Here is a 16234-nt window from a genome sequence, read left to right on the forward strand (position 1 = left end):
CATTAGCCACACATGTTAAGATGCCCTCATGCAATAAGTTACTGGGTAACAGATGACAACTTCAGCCTTAATCAGTGGCGTAGCTAAGGAGCTGTGGGCCCCGATGCAAGTTTTACAATGGGGCCCCCCAAGCACTCTATACATAACAATTTATACGGCGCACCAAAACCTGCCAATGGCAACTACAGTGTCAGAGGTGCAAGAAGGGGATGGGGAACAGTTTGTTAATGATTACCACTATTCAAAGTATCTACAGAAGTCATTATTATGAGCATAGGCCCAATAGAGAGCTAATTCTGTAGTTAAGGGAGGGCCCTTCGGGGCCCCTCTGGCCCAAGGGCCCCGAAGCGGTCGCTACCTCTGCACCCCCTATTGCTACGCCCCTGGCCTTAATTAAGGTTTAATTGCAACTCTGATTAAAGTGGGACTAAACTCAGAACTTCCTCTCTGCTCTAAACGATTAGCCACATTATGATGACCTTTATGAGAAAAACAAAAATCGTCATTACAATTTATGGAAATCCAGCACAAACCTGAAGTTGTATTTGGTTTCACTTTTGTAGAAGGCACTGAAGGGGTTAAGCCTCAGTGTTTACTGTATGGAGGGCTGCCTCAGGAGAGCTCTCTTTCAGTCTAATCTCATTAGATATTTTGTTCCGGCTAAACAAACACAGAGAAGTGAATTGCTTCAGCAACTATTTGTCCGTCTTAACATTAAATATCTTCCAGGGTAGATAAGACTTATACTCACCTCCATAACCACTCACAACCACAGGCAGGGGCGTAACAATAGACCCTGCAAGGGGTGCAGCTGCAAGGGGGCCCAGAAGCCACAGATGGGCCCATCTTGAGAGACTCAGGGCAAGGAATGAAAAAACTTTCTGCTCTCGGCACAGTTGTTCTAATGACTGCATCTGCTCAGCCACTTATAACGAATCATACAAAGTCTTGTAGACAAAGATATGTAGACTGTCCCTATTCAGTGTGCAGGGGGTGGGGGCCCCATCCAATGTTTTGCAGGGGGGTCCAGTGATTTCTAGTTACGCCCCTGACCACAGGGTTTCTTACCCAGAGACACCATTGCAAAGCTTTGCTGCAATCTCATCTTCGGCTACAGATGGTACCTCCAGACATGCAGGTTGTGCTGGGCCTTCATATGGGAAAGACCAGCAGGCTTTGAAAACTCAGCAACACAAAGAAAATTTGAAAAGTACAGTAATATACACCTTCAGTTTTAACACTTAGAAATATTCTAAATGATGAATCTTCTATAGTTTCCCTTCAACATGTTACATTACATGATACATTAGACCCATTGACAATAATTTACTATATATCATTATACATTTTTTTCATCGTGTTACTTTTATCACTGTCATTACTACTTCTGTATTTTGTATTCTGTATGCTGTATCATTTTTTTGTATTTTGTCACTAATTATGTATCTTGTATAGTAGTGTACACCATTGTCTGTATTATTATGTACCCCATGTTTGTTTCTTACTTTGTACACCGCCACGGAATATGTTGGCACTTTATAAATCAATAATAATAACAATAATTTACTATACTAAATAACTTGCTATATTTCTTTGCACACGGTGAGAATAGGAGCGCAATGTAAGTAGTATTAGTAACAGGTAATCATCAGATGTCAGGGATGGACGTGGATGCTGTTTGCACATGTTGGATAGAACAAATACCTGATGATATTTTTCACAAAAATTGGATTTATCTAGAGGATAAGTACACCAATAACACAAATATTTGGAACTACCTTATAATTCAAGCAACGTATAATGCAGGCCTGCTGTGTAATGCATTGCAGACTTTAACCACTTCCCTACCACAGGTTATTTCCACTTAAAAACCAAAGCAATTGTCAAATTTTATTGATTTAATCTATATATTTTTTTATTTTATTTTTTTTGCGGCAAAAACTAGGCTTTCTTTAGGTGGTACTTTTTGCTAAGAAATATTGTATTTCCTACACAGTACATTTTAACCATTTACCGCCATCCTAACGTATTAAAACGTCATGCTTACCTCTATTAACAGCAACATGACGTTTTAATACGTCGCGCATTCCCGCCGCTGCTACCGCCGTGTGTCCGCCGCTACCGCCGCCATTACCGTCGGGATCCCGTGCTGGGCGATTGGGGAAGAGGACTGAACAGTCCTCTACCCAATCGCAGTGCCTGGAGTGAATGGACGTGACCGCGAACAGCGGCTACGTCCATTCACATAAACAGGAAATGTAACAGTTTAATAAAGTGTGCAAAAAAAAAAAAAAAAAAAAGTGAACACGTCCTATGAGTGTTCACCAGCGCCATCTTGTGGCCAAAAAGTATATTACACTTACAAAATACATACATTTTCAAGTATATACACATCATTAATAAAATTACACTTCCAACCCTCCCCCCCAAAAAAAACACTTGTAAAAAAAAAAATCAGCTTAAAAAAAATAAATAAATAGTTGCCTTAGGGACTCAGCTTTTTTTATTCTATATTTTATGGGGGAAAATTAATTTTAATTTATTACATAGGGGCTTGTAGTTATGGCCAGAACAAACAGAAAAATAACCACTTATATTTCAAAATAATATACTGTCGCCATACATTGTGGTAGGGACATAATCTAAACGGTTTAATTATCGGGACCACTGGGCAAATAAAACGTGTTTGTTTTATCCACAGGAGAATGTTTAATTTTAAAACTATAAAGGCTGAACACTGAGAAATAATGATTTTTTTTCTTTTTTTTTCTGTTTTTCTCATTAAAATGCATTTAGAATAAAAAAATTCTTAGCAAAATGTACTATCCACAGAAAGCCTAATTGGTGGCGAAAAAAACGAGGTATAGATCATTTTCTTGTGATAAGTAGTAATAAAGTTATTAGGGAATAAAAGGGAGGAGCGCTGACAACTGAAAATTGCTCTGGTCCGTTAGGATAAAAACCCTTGGGGGTGAACTGGTTAAAGGAAATAGAAAAAATTGGAAAAATTGTTTCTCAGTTTTCAACCATTACAGTTTAAAAATAAAAAGTGCTTCTGCAAATAAAACCTTCACATTTTATCTGCCCATTTTTCCTGGTTATTACAACATTTAAATGATGTCCCTACTACAATGTGTGGTGACAATATGGAAATAAAGGTGTTTTTTTGTCTGTTTTGTGTTTCTTTATATTATATCAATTCTTACAAGCCCAGATTTTATATATATATATATATATATATATATATATATATATATATATATATATATATATATAGCTTCAGAAGACAGAGCTCTCTGCGACTTTGAAAGTCGTGGAGCTCAATGGCTCTTTTGCATAGATAACAACTGGAGTTTCTTAATGCTGGATCCACACCATACAATTTTTTGGCACCTGCCAGGTCAATTATTTCCATGTCCGATCTGAGAATAGATCGATTTTTGAGTGATTTTCTGACCGATTTCAGTTTGTTTCTACGGAAATCGGGCAGAAAATCACTAAAAAAAACGGATGACTCTCAGATCAGACATGCTGGAAATAATCGATTTGGTAGGTAAATCTGCCAAAAAAAATTGTATGGTGTGGATCCAGGATAACTCTTCCTGTACTGAAAACAATATTAGACTTATGTCTCTGCTCCTTATGTTTTATTTTATTTATTACTACACATACAAATCATTAAATCATTATATCATACATTTTTTTTTCGCTTCAGTGTCTCTTTAAAGCCCTTGATAAAATACTGTAAAAAATGTGTAAGTACTATATAAATTTATAATAATAATAAAATGCAAGTAACAGGAAACCAGGGATTTTTCTTAGGATCTTTTGGGAGGGGTGTTATAAAATCAGTTGTCCATTATAAATTATTGATAAGGGAAGATTTGGAGTTGATTTATTGTATTTCCCTAAACATCTTCATTCCTCTTTCCATAGGAATTTCACGGATCAGTATCAGATGATACCAGAACGATTCCTGCACTGAAGGAGCAGCTCCCTGAACTGGAGCGGATAGTAAAGCAGCTGTAAGTATCTCCTGTGCTGGGATCACAGATGATGCGTGTTACTATATATAATGGTGATTGATCAGCCGGTCAGCTGTAAAGTGCTGTGATACAAATAACAGCACATTTCTCCAAATCAGCTGACACAAGTGACAATTACCCTAAAGAATTGCTGGTTTTATAAGGGCTTGCCATAATCTGCCTGATCCCCACGTATAGTTTGCCAGTTTATAGGTTATGCAGCTTTGGTAGTAGAGAACTCTGCTTGGTGGAACAGGGGGAAGAATAACCGTTCCCGACTTTTGCTGCACATGACCATGTTAAAAAAGGTAAATCTGAGTTTACAATCTGAGTTTACAGTTTAAATCATTGGAGGACACTATATTTCATTTTTCAACAAGCGACCATTTGCTACTTCTGATCTAAGGCTCCATTCAAGAATGGGGCTTTTTGGACCAGAGGCTTCATCTACCTGAACACCACCTGGATATGTTTCTGTTAATGTGGAACTGAACTCTTGCACAGGACAAAAGGAAAACAGAGATAAATACACCCTGTATGCATTTAAAGAGTTTAGCCTGCCTAAGGCTGGTTTCACAGTGGGACGTTAAAGTCCCACGTTACAGCAGCCGGTAACGCAGCCTAAGTCACAGCACTGTAAAATAAATTGTGCTGTTCACTGTGCCCACGTTGCGTTATATAGTAACGCGGCACGTTTAAACAAAGTGCTGCATGCTGTACGTCATACTGGGCTAAGCCATGTTAGACTGTTTGCACATGCTCAGTTATGTTGGAGGAGGAGGTCTCCCCTCCTCCTCCTCCTCCTCCTCCTCTGCAGCAGCCAGCCACATGGCTAATTAATATTCACTGCACTGCAGAGACTCATGGTAGGACTGTAGTGTTGTCCGGATCATGAACGAATCGTTCATTTGATCCGGATCTTTTTTGTGAGTCGAATCATCCGGATCATCACAATGAAAGATTCGGTTCACAGTGGATGTCTGTCTGGAAGAAACAGGAACATACAGAATGTACAGTGCAGGGAAAGTCCTGTTCTGCTAGTCATTTCACCCAGTCTGCTTCCCTAGTAAAATGATTAAAATGATTCGGTTCAAAGATCCCGACCTTTTCAATGATCCAATTCAAATGATCCGAATCCTTAAAAAGATCCGGACTTCCTATCACTAACCTCCAGCGGCTGCTTTGAGAGCTGCATAACGCAGCTCAATCTGACGTCCAACTTCAACACCACCATACGTTGCGTTAGGGGCACGTTATGCGACCATAACGTCCCCTAAAATGCAACGTCTTGGTGTGTAAGTAGCCTAAGGCTACTACGTTTCTAAGTGTGAATGGGCCCTTAAGGGCCCATTCACACTTGTGCGTTTTCAGAGCGATTTCAGTTTTGCTGAAAATCGCTAGCGATTTGAAAAACGTGTGCACAATGAAAGTGTATGGAAGTGTTCTCATCTAAGCGTTTAGCGTTTTGCTGAAACGCAAAAGTGTTGCGTGCAGCGTTTTCTGAGCGATTCTGGAGCGATTAGCGTTTCAATAAAAGTATTTGAATTGAACTAGAAAACGCAAAACGCTAATCGCTGGAAAAACGCTCTCCATACAGTGAAAAAACACTAGGAAAAAAAGCCAGAAAAACGCTCAGCGGTTTGCGTTAGCTATTAGCGATTTCTAGTGTGAATGGGCCCTTAGGTTCTGTCTCCACTCAGCAGTTTTTCTGTGCGTCCGTTGTTCTGCATGAGTTGTCTGACATTTTTGCATTGCTGTCGATTGTTTTTCTGCATGTGAAAAATGCATTCAAGTGTGATCTAGTCCATTGATTAACATCAGTTGCATTTTTCCTGTGCAGAAAATGCACAGAAAAACTGACAAGTGGAGACAGGCCCTAAGGCCTGAAACACACCAGAGGAGTTTTTCTGAGCGTTTTGAGTTTTTAAATCTGCTGCCAAGGTTATCCTATGTGTCTGTGCACACTGGAGCAATGAGGTTTTGTAAAAAACCCCATAGCATTACATTGGGAAGAGGTTTTGAAACCTCTAAAAGCTCTTCCCAATGTAATGCTATGGGGTTTTTTACAAAACCTCATTGCTCCAGTGTGCACAGACACATAGGATAACATTAGCAGCAGATTTAAAAACTCAAAACGCTCAGAAAAACTCCTCTGGTGTGTTTCAGGCCTGTATGATCATTGCTCGTGGTTAGAGGACTTACGAGGTAAAAATAAACTTCTGAGAAAAACAATTACTGTATATCTATCCATTTTCTCCTAAAAATGACTTTTTTTAGATATCCCACAGCTTTATTTTATATTTAAATCTAGTTTTTAAGTTGTTACTGTTTCATTATCTCTGCTCAATGACACCTTCATTGAAGTATGCCAGAGCGCAAATCTATGAATTATTGACCCTTTTTATCTCTTTTCTGCTCTTAAAAGCCATTTACTGACAGAAAAATGTATTATGGCTGTAATTACTTATCAGTGAGGGTTATGCTATAGTCTGACCCAATCCGACCCGGTCCCGACCCAGACAGAAATTGATACTGCATACTTGAAGTTTAACTTTTTCAGGCAGAGAAAGAAAAAAAGGAACACAGCCTAGTTATTTGTGTGCTCGGCACTGTACATACACATGTCTATCTCATCATGTCACATGTCACCTCGTAAGTCCTTTAAGGCAGCACTATCCAGGCTATAAGCAAATAGTGTGCCCTATTAAACGAAAATAGAGGAGTGACCATAGGGTGGCGCAAGGGCAAGCAGCTTCCAACAGCCAGATAGGTTTCCCGAAAAATATTGCCAGCTTTCACTATGTAATGCCTTTATAATTTAAATAAAGATTCACCCACGGGATGAGGTCTTGTGCATTTTGTTTCCCCTTGATATCGGATCGGAGTTGGGCTGATGGTTTCCCAGTTGTTACCGTGACCTCCCACTGAAACTGAGCAGGTCCATGTTGTATGCTTGGTTCCTAAAGGATAGGCCACAACCTCAAGTCCAGTACATAAAAAAATAAAATAAAGATATGCGTGTTTGTACTTGACGAAAGCACAAGGGGGGGATTTCCATAACATACGTAGTTAGTTGGGTTGTAAAAAGATATACGTCCGACAAGTTCAACCAGAAAATATGATACAGAATACAACATTTTTTTTAGATGGGTTTTACGCTAAAATGTCTCATTTGACAAATCCCATATCAATATATTAGTTGTGGCTAGGTTGCCAAGGTTATATGGACATCTTTGTCCCCTTACGTGAAGAATCGCCTTCCCACATTCAACATAACCATCCTCGTAACATGCAAGCCCACCATGATGTCTCAAACAGGAACTTTTTTTCTCGTTCTAAAGCTTTTCTCGTCATTGATTGGTATCCCAGAGCTTTTTCAAGCATGCTCTGCATAATGGGAAAGCCAGAAGGGAGATATCACAGAGAGGCTTATTTAGTGTATTCATAAAAGTTACCATTTAATATGGATATGATATCTTTTATACGGCACGCCACTGAAAATCCACATAATTAAATGGAATCGAATTGCCTGCTAAGATCATAAGAATCACTTTGCTAAATGTGCTTTCTGGTCTCCCGTGGCAAACAAACGCAGCCTTCCAAGAGCAGACACTTCAAGTGCACATTCCTATTTGGTTATGCTAATAATGTCATTTGGACTCAAATGAGTAATCAACATTACGTAGCTAAAGTCTTCTGTGGCCCTCTGGTAGTTCTCCTCGAATGTTGGCCGAACGAGCGGCTGCCGCAGACTTCCTCAGCATGGAACTTCATAAGATCTCGGATGAATATTGTTCTTACTGATTTCCACAATTACTTTATTGAAGTAATAGCGACAAAATAATTCAAGTGCCTTTCACAAGTTCCCATTTGCAGAAAATAAAGGACTCATTATGTAATGAATTCAGTGTCGTTCCTTAACATTTCCAAAGTCTAGGATTAATTTATAGTTTTATAGCTGCCACCACATCGGCGGAGAGGCAAATAAGTTAAAGAACTGGGCACAGAGTAAGGAAGGAGATTGGATGGATTGCTTAATAAAATTACGAGGCTTATAAAAACGTAGGGCAGCGGCGAACAGCGAAATCAAAGAGGAGATTCTATGCGCCATAAATGATCAGTAGAACTCCACAGAACGAGTTAGATAAATAGACTTAATTTATAATTATGAGCTTATCCCACCTAACATGTACATTTCTACTGACCCAGGAAAGGAAATATGTTTTGCCAATTAAATATATAATTAATCAACTGTCACTAATTTAGCGACAGTGAGCAGGTCAGGGCTGGTTCACATGTATAGTTGCCAACAGTGTGTACATCGCCTGTTTGCCGATCCTCTGGAACTGCCAGGTATTACCAGGTGGCTAGAGGCGTTTGGTACTGACAGTGGAATGGGGCTCAAAGAACACCGCACATATGCCTGCATAGATCAGTGGTGACAACCACCCACAAAATGTTATATGAAGCTTCTCTCCACCACACAGTAATAACTGTACCATGTGCCAAGCACTGACACAAAGTTCAATCAGTCCAATTAGCTATTATTTCAATACAGTCATATTATAGAGCAGATCACTTTCTCTCCTTTATTTGCTCACTAATTATTTAATTAAAAGTCAATCTGATCATTTGTCCTGTAGCCGGCAATTATATTAGTTAGCTTCAGTGAGTTGTAAATATGCATTCAAAGGACATCACGGCAGTAATTTTAACAATGTCCTACTAGTGGCAATATACGGCACCCTTTTTTGTAGGTGCCCTAATTACATGTACGTAACACAGGGGAAAGAGTGGCACTCACTGAAGAGGGGACTGGTGTGCCAATGCCTGGAATGACCGCCACTACTGACGAAGGGAAGGCAGACACCACCAAGTAAAACAGATTTGGTGCCTGCCCTTTGTTTTCCTTATTACATGTATGCTCGTGCACCACCTGAGGTTAGTCTGTGGAAGCTAAGACAAAGGTGGCCAGCCTAGCTCCTGGAACACTGACAGACATTGGCTAGGGGAGCAGGCTGCACACCACTACACCATAAAAGACAAATGTAATGACAGGTAAGACAGCCAGGGCAGTGCTGTACTCACAGTGCTGTGTGTAAGTGACTGTACTTGTTCATTTGAAAATTATTGAATATACAAATATTGTATCAATTATATGCATCTAAAGAGGGACTCTGGGCAAAATGTAATATAATAATGTAACAAAATATTTCTGCTCTTAGATTTTTTTCTTCAGAAGCTGCTAACAAACTTAGTATAGTCACTGTCACTGCCAGTCTGTCACACAATAATGTTAAGTACAAACTAAGAACAAGTACAATGCTAAGAACAAGTCTAAATCAGCCATAAGATTTTGGAGTTGTCAGTGGGGCATTAGCAGTTAGCAGTCAACGCATCCCAATAACCCAGCTGCTAGTATCGTGCAGTGGGGCTAAAATTATGATAGCTATTCAAACTCGTATTGCGGTTTCTTGGGAGGGTTAAGAAAGGTTTTTTTGGGGGGTATTCTTAGAGCCCAGAGTTCCTATATTTGCAGTAAATAAGTCATGTCTACAGTAAGTCATTTTTCTGTAAAATAACCTGGAAAATTTATATTTTTCAGAACGGAGGATGGAAAAGGACAACAAAAAAAGGTGAGTGATTATCTTTGTGTATGTGGGGTTGCACCTGACCAATCTTTTCTCGCAACTTACACAATAACTGTCTGTACTCAAATATAACCCGAGCTCTCCATTTTTTATCTAAAAGAACAGGTAAAAATTAGTGACTAAGTAATCCTCTTAGAGGTCCTTCACTGCAGTGGCGTAGCTAAGGAGCTGTGGGCCCTGATGCAAATTTCGCAATGGGGCCCCCCATGAACTCTATACATAACAATTGATACGGCGCACCAAAACCTGCCAATGGCAACTACAGTGTCAGAGGTGCAAGAAGTGGACGGGGAACAGTCTGTTAATGATTACCACTATTCAAAGCATCTATAGAAATGACTATTATGAGAGCAGGACCAATAGAGAGCTAATACTGTAGTTCAGGGAGGGCCCTTCGGGGCCCCTCTGGCCCAAGGGCCCCGATGCGGTCGCAACCTCTGCACCCCCTATTGCTACGCCCCTGCTTCACTGCCACTCCTGCTGCCACTCTTGTTCCTTGCCTGGTCTGTGGTCCACCCTCCCCTTGCCAGACTCACCTTTCACCTCCATAGGGGGGGATTAGTCTTGCCACCTGTTCTGGTTCCAGCCACTGAGTTTCTTCAGCAGCACCAGGTCCAGTCACAGGGACTTTTTCTTTTCCCCATCGCTGCCATCATCCAACCTTCATCTGTGTTGTGCTCCCCCATGGGGTTATTAAGCCTCATTGGGAAATGGAGCTGAATATTAACATTGGGAAGCAGAGCCCAGAGAAAGGCAAGATGATGGCAGTCACAGGGGACCAGGAAGACAAAGGCATGGGACCCCGAAGACCCAAACTTAGGCGTTATAGCAACCAGAACCAGGACAGATAGCTACACCACACTCCTTTGCACACTCTACATTAGAGTGGAGACCAGCAGTGACTACATGAGGTGTGGGGTGGGGGGATGTGGTGGGGGAGAGGGGCTGCCCTGAGCTCTCTGCATGGCCTGAATAAAACTGTTACAGGGCCATTTTTGGCTATATTGGATTATATTCCAGTACTATATATCAACGTAGATAAGACAATTTTTTGACACTCAGATTTTGGCTGTGAAGTGTGTGTGTGTGAGTGGGGGTGGGCAGCTTATCTGTGGGTAATATATCAAGAGTGGGGCTGCATTGGAGCATGCTGAAAAATGCATATCTACCTGTCCTAGCTCCAGCTTGTTTTCACACCTCTACTGGGCAACTTCTGAACTGGCTTCTAGAGCTCCAGGCTCACTGATGCCACATGTATTCATGTAGATTAGGAGACTAGATAAAAACCACATCCTTATGCTGGGAATACACGATGCGTTTCTGCCGCACGATTCTCCACTCAATCATTTTTGCTGCTTGATTCTCCAATCGATTCTCTAATCTCCTGCTCGTTTTTCTTATCTTTTTCCATTCACTACTATGAGAAATCGAGCGGCAAAACGATTGAACGTGAGATCGGACATGTCGGAAATTATCTATCGAACCACCATGCTGCAAAAACGCATTGTGTATTCCCAGCATAAGTGGTGCACCATTACACCAGTTTGTTCACCAGTATAAATACAAGGATAAGTACATAATAAATCATTTGAAGAGACCAGAAAGCTGTGCATAAAGATGAGCTTGAATTTTTAATGTATCCAAAAAGTGCAAAAATTGATTTCAAAGGCGGTTCATCTTTAGACACAACATCCCATAAAAATGGGCAACATCAAAATTGGTAAGATCAATTGTTTAGAAAGAAGACAACGTTGACTTCTTTCAGGTATACCCTTCTTCAGGTCTGCACAAACAATTGTTAATATCTGCACTATAGACACAGCATAAGATGGAACACCATGGGGCTTGATTCACAAAAGAGTGCTAACTGTTAGCACGGCCGTTTTCGCGTGAATTTTCGCATTGCGCACGATCGCGAATTTTTGCGTGAAACGATAATGTTTTCGCGCACAAACGCAAATTTTACCGCGAAATCGATATCGTTTTCGCGTGAAAATTCACGTTTGTGCGTGAAAATTCGCGAGCGCGCGCAATGCGAAAATTCGCGCGAAAACGGCCGTGCTAACAGTTAGCACTCTTTTGTGAATCAAGCCCTTGGTTCCTTCTCCATCTTAGAAACAGCACATGGTTTATCCTCAGCAGCCATCTTAAAGATTTTGTACTTCATATTAAAAGGTAGAAATTGCAAAACTAAGAAATTTACACAGCGTGTGGGCAAATAGTGCAACAATTTAAGAGTTACTTTCCTTGATGTAAAACTTCAAAGAATATGTAGGATTCACAATCTCCAATAGACAATATCACTAAACGATTCTAAACAAACTAAAAATGGTGTACACAAGGGACAAGACCAAGAGCCAATATCGGATGGCCGTGATTTTGTTTTTATTTATACTCTATATAGCATTTTAACCTTTTTGGAAATACAGTTACATTGTTTTATAAGTTGTAAGTTATACCCTAACTATTGCCTGGTGACATTAGCACATAGTTTTGGTGGCTTTAACGATAATAACTGATTTAAAAAAACAGGGTTTTTTTCTTTCTTTCACTGACAGCACAAAGTGCTATTGAGGCAGTTCAGCACTGGTGACGAAAGACTACAGAAGCGGCAGCCAATACGTAGCACAGATGAACGTAGGTTTTCCTTTTTTTTTCGATTACTACATGTTTCAGCTAATCTTTTTGGTTTACTTCATATGCTCTGCAAATGTTGACATATGAGAAGGAAGATGCTGAAATGTTCCCATTCATTGATCTCCGGTCTAACGGGCGGTGGCAGGGGGGGGGGCGGTAACCCGGCAGCAGCTTTTTGAACGTAGCAGATATGTCCAACAGGCTAAAGTAGTTGAAGTAAAAAAAAAAACAACTTATAATGTAATGATTTGTATGTGTCGTACTAATAACTGGTAGAACATTAGTAGCAAAGAAAATAGTCTCATATTTTTATCTTTAGATATATAGCTTTTTTTATATAACAATGCATAATTCTGTCATATTTGCAATTAGAAGCCACACTCTGTATTTTAAACTATAAAACAAGCAGAGCTAATGACCCTTTACATTTCCCTGCAGTAAAAATCTTAATCTGTCTCTGACTGTTTCTTTGATGTATAAGTGCTCCAGAAAACCGTGACTCAAGTCGGGTCGGAGAGCTCAGAGAGGCTCTTTTGCATAGATAACAACCAGGGGAACCTTTAGCCATTTTGTCACTCCAAGCGAGGAAACATGTGCCCCCCCCCCTCCCCCCATTGTCAGCGTTTTACCAGCAAATAATCGTAATGCGGCAGTGTTTCACCAGAAAAAAATTGTAATACGTATATTTATAATTTAGCAGCGTTTTGTCAGAAAATTATTGTAATGCAGCAGCGTTTCACTAGAAAATACATGTATTGCGGAAGCGTTTCACCAGAAAATAATCGTAATACTTCAGCATTTCACCAGAAAATAATCGCAATGCGGCAGCGTTTCACCAGAAAATACACTTCTTGCGGCAGTGTTTCAGGCAGAAAATTATGCATGTAGGCTCCTCTTTTTTGCCCCCCCCCCCCTTCATTAGTGCCCTGGTATATATACAACATATATATATATATATATATATATATATATATATATATATATATACACATACATATACTGTATACTGTATATAGCTATAACTGCCCTGGTGCTAGTGAGGCACCTGTAAAGAAAGACATTCACTCACTTGATAGAAGACTCCTCTACTGGCCTTAGACGCGCAGCTCCCCCCCCCCCCCCCAACGCATGGCTGCGCCTCCCCCCCCCACACACACATACAGCGCTCCAGGTGACCACCTGATCGGCCTGGTGCACCAGGCACCTCTGATAACAACTGAAGTTTCTTAACGCTTTCTGTACTGTAAACAAAATAAGACTCATATCTGTGCTACTAATGTTCTATTTTCTTAGCTGTACTACACATACAAATAAATCATTATCTCATAAGATTATTTTCACTTCAGATTCCCTTTAAAGTGTACCTGAAGTGACATGTAACATGAAGAGATGAACGTGTATGTACAGTCCCAATACTACATAGTACTATGCTGTGTTCCTTGTTTTCTTTGTTGTAACTGTGCGGCTACTTTGACACTATACCTGTTGCGTTGTGCATCCTGAAAAATAGGAATACAATGGTGATAAAAAGTCGCAATGTGTACTATAATGCACAGCATGTTGCACGTCATGGTCACACTGCAAATGCACCAAAGTGGAAGAACCATAGAAATATAATTGCATCCAGGCCACAAGGCAACAGATGTAGTGTGAAAGGACTGTCATATTCTATGCAGTTGGAAATGCATGTGACTCTCACTGATAAGTAATTGAAGATAATAAAACTCCTGTGTGGCTGAAAAAAGCATAAAAGGTAGTTCAATATGTGTCTGTATGGGAGCCAATTAGACATTATCATTCATTTGAGATGGTCACACCTTTACACTAGGATTTTTAACCTTTTAAACAAAAATATCAACTATGGGCTTGCAGTAGAGTCTTATTTAGGATTAGGACTATAGAGATGGTCGTTTAGCTCACCAGTTTATTTTCAAGAAGTTTTAAATCAGGATGATACCATACTGCTACAGTTTATTTTCAGTTCAGGTTTTCTTTAATGGCCGGTACATTTTCAAAGTTCTCTGATGTTCTTCTGCCTTGAGAGCTGTAGTAAGTTTGACCCAATATTATAATACGTTGTCTATCATTGCATTAAAGGAATACTGTAGGGGGGTCCGGGGAAAATGAGTTGAACTTACCCGTGGCTTGTAATGGTCCCCCGCAGACATCCTGTGCCCGTGCAGACACTCACCGATGCTCCGGCCCCGCCTCCGGCTCACTTCTGGAATTTCCGACTTTAAAGTCAGAAAACCCCTGCGCCTGCATTGCCGTGTCCTCGCTCCCGCTGATGTCACCAGGAGTGTATAGCACAAGCCCAGTATGGTCTGTGCTTGCGCAGTACGCTCCTGGTGACATTAGGGGAAGCGAGGACACGGCAACGCAGGCGCAGGGGTTTTCTGACTTTAAAGTCAGAAATTACAGAAGTGAACCGGAGGCGGGGCCGGAGCATCAGTGAGCGGCTGCGCGGGCACAGGATGCCTGCGGGGGATTAGAAGCCCCGGGTAAGTTCAACTCATTTTCCCCCGACCCCCCCTACAGTATCCCTTTAAGTAAGGTATGTAGTTGCTACCGAATCAAGGTCCAAAATGTTTTTTGTGTTCTCAGTCAATTGTGAAGATTCTAACAGAGCTATAAATGAACGTTGACCTGGGTTGCTTTTGCTATGTTGGATTTCATATCACATTGTATTGTTTTAGCAGGGGGTGCACATGTTCTGGCCAATTACCATTTCAGAGGTCAAAATGTGAAACAAACCAGAGAAAGAAAATTGGTTGTTTAAATGGCCGTTTCAAGTGGCTGTAAACTATTTTCAGAGTCAGGTTTGTGGTCTTTCCGGGTCAGTTTACTAGTAAATAGTTTTTCTTTATCAATGTTTGTGAGTCATAGAAGATATTTAGCTCTCTTGTAAAGGGTCAGATAACCTCTTCCCAGCTCAGCACAGGAAGCAGCCAGTGCATTAGCTTTTGCACACCATCTCCAGGATTAAAAAGAGATACAGTATATCTATTGTCTTTAAGATGGATGAAGGAGGCCTCCAGAATCCTTGTTTTCCTAAGTGATCCTGTCATTAATATCATAATATCACACATCACATACATCAGCTGGACCATGGCAGCTGCACTACAATTCCAATATACTCTCCACCATTAATACGTAATATGATTGTAGCTTCTCCTGAGCATGAAGCCTATGCAAGAGATCACATGAAGCCTTGCAAGAAGCAAATCACAGTTTTGCTGGAGGGGGGCAATTTGTAGGTGCGTCCCTGATATAATCCCTTTATATTATTCAGTTAGTGGTAAACAGTGTAGCTAAGTGATTAGCACTCATGCCAACCAGACCTGTCCCAGGTGCACACACCATAAAGGTTTATTCAAATTATTGTTGTTTAGTATTTTATATAGCAGGAGACATTGGCAGCACTTCCAGACAGATGCTGTACCCCAATTAGTTACCTGCAAAGATGTGCAGAGCTCCAGAATATGGACAAAATTACAACTTGCATTCATAACAGCTACAGCAAAGGAGGGCGTGAGCTTCAGTATAAATAGTATGTGCACAAATTATTCCCTACTAGACTTCCCCACGGCGATGAATGGTCCTCTGCTTTCAAATTCCTAATCTGCATTCAAATGCAGCGCTGCCAATGTCTCCTGTTGTACAAAATTAACGTAAGTATACATTTTGGATAGCTGCATTCATGTGCTTCAATCTGCATTCACATTTTTAGATTAGGAATTAGTACATAATTTGCATCTGATTTGCACTCAAGGCATGTATTTAGCCCCTGTGGTGCTCTGCATGCCTGTGGGGCTCTGCATGCCTCTGTTGGCTTTCATTTCAGTTGCAGCCTTGAGCTCTGTCACTTGTTTGATATTAGTATTTATATAGCGCCATCTTCCGTGCCGCTGTATAGAGCAT

The 16234-nt window shown here is 40.6% G+C and overlaps 1 protein-coding gene across 7 annotated transcripts in view; it reads left to right on the forward strand.

The window, feature by feature from the left end:
• Positions 1-16234, forward strand: part of RAPGEF4 (Rap guanine nucleotide exchange factor 4) — a 467459-nt gene that overhangs the window by 391015 nt on the left and 60210 nt on the right. For all 7 annotated transcript variants that reach the window (XM_068245487.1, XM_068245488.1, XM_068245485.1 and 4 more), the window contains 3 exons: positions 3937-4025; positions 9631-9661; positions 12235-12313. In XM_068245487.1, the coding sequence (XP_068101588.1) occupies positions 3937-4025; positions 9631-9661; positions 12235-12313 (199 nt within the window). The remainder of the gene's footprint in view (positions 1-3936; positions 4026-9630; positions 9662-12234; positions 12314-16234) is intronic.

Source organism: Hyperolius riggenbachi, chromosome 7 (assembly GCF_040937935.1).
Source record: "Hyperolius riggenbachi isolate aHypRig1 chromosome 7, aHypRig1.pri, whole genome shotgun sequence".
Taxonomy (NCBI): Eukaryota; Metazoa; Chordata; class Amphibia; order Anura; family Hyperoliidae; genus Hyperolius; species Hyperolius riggenbachi.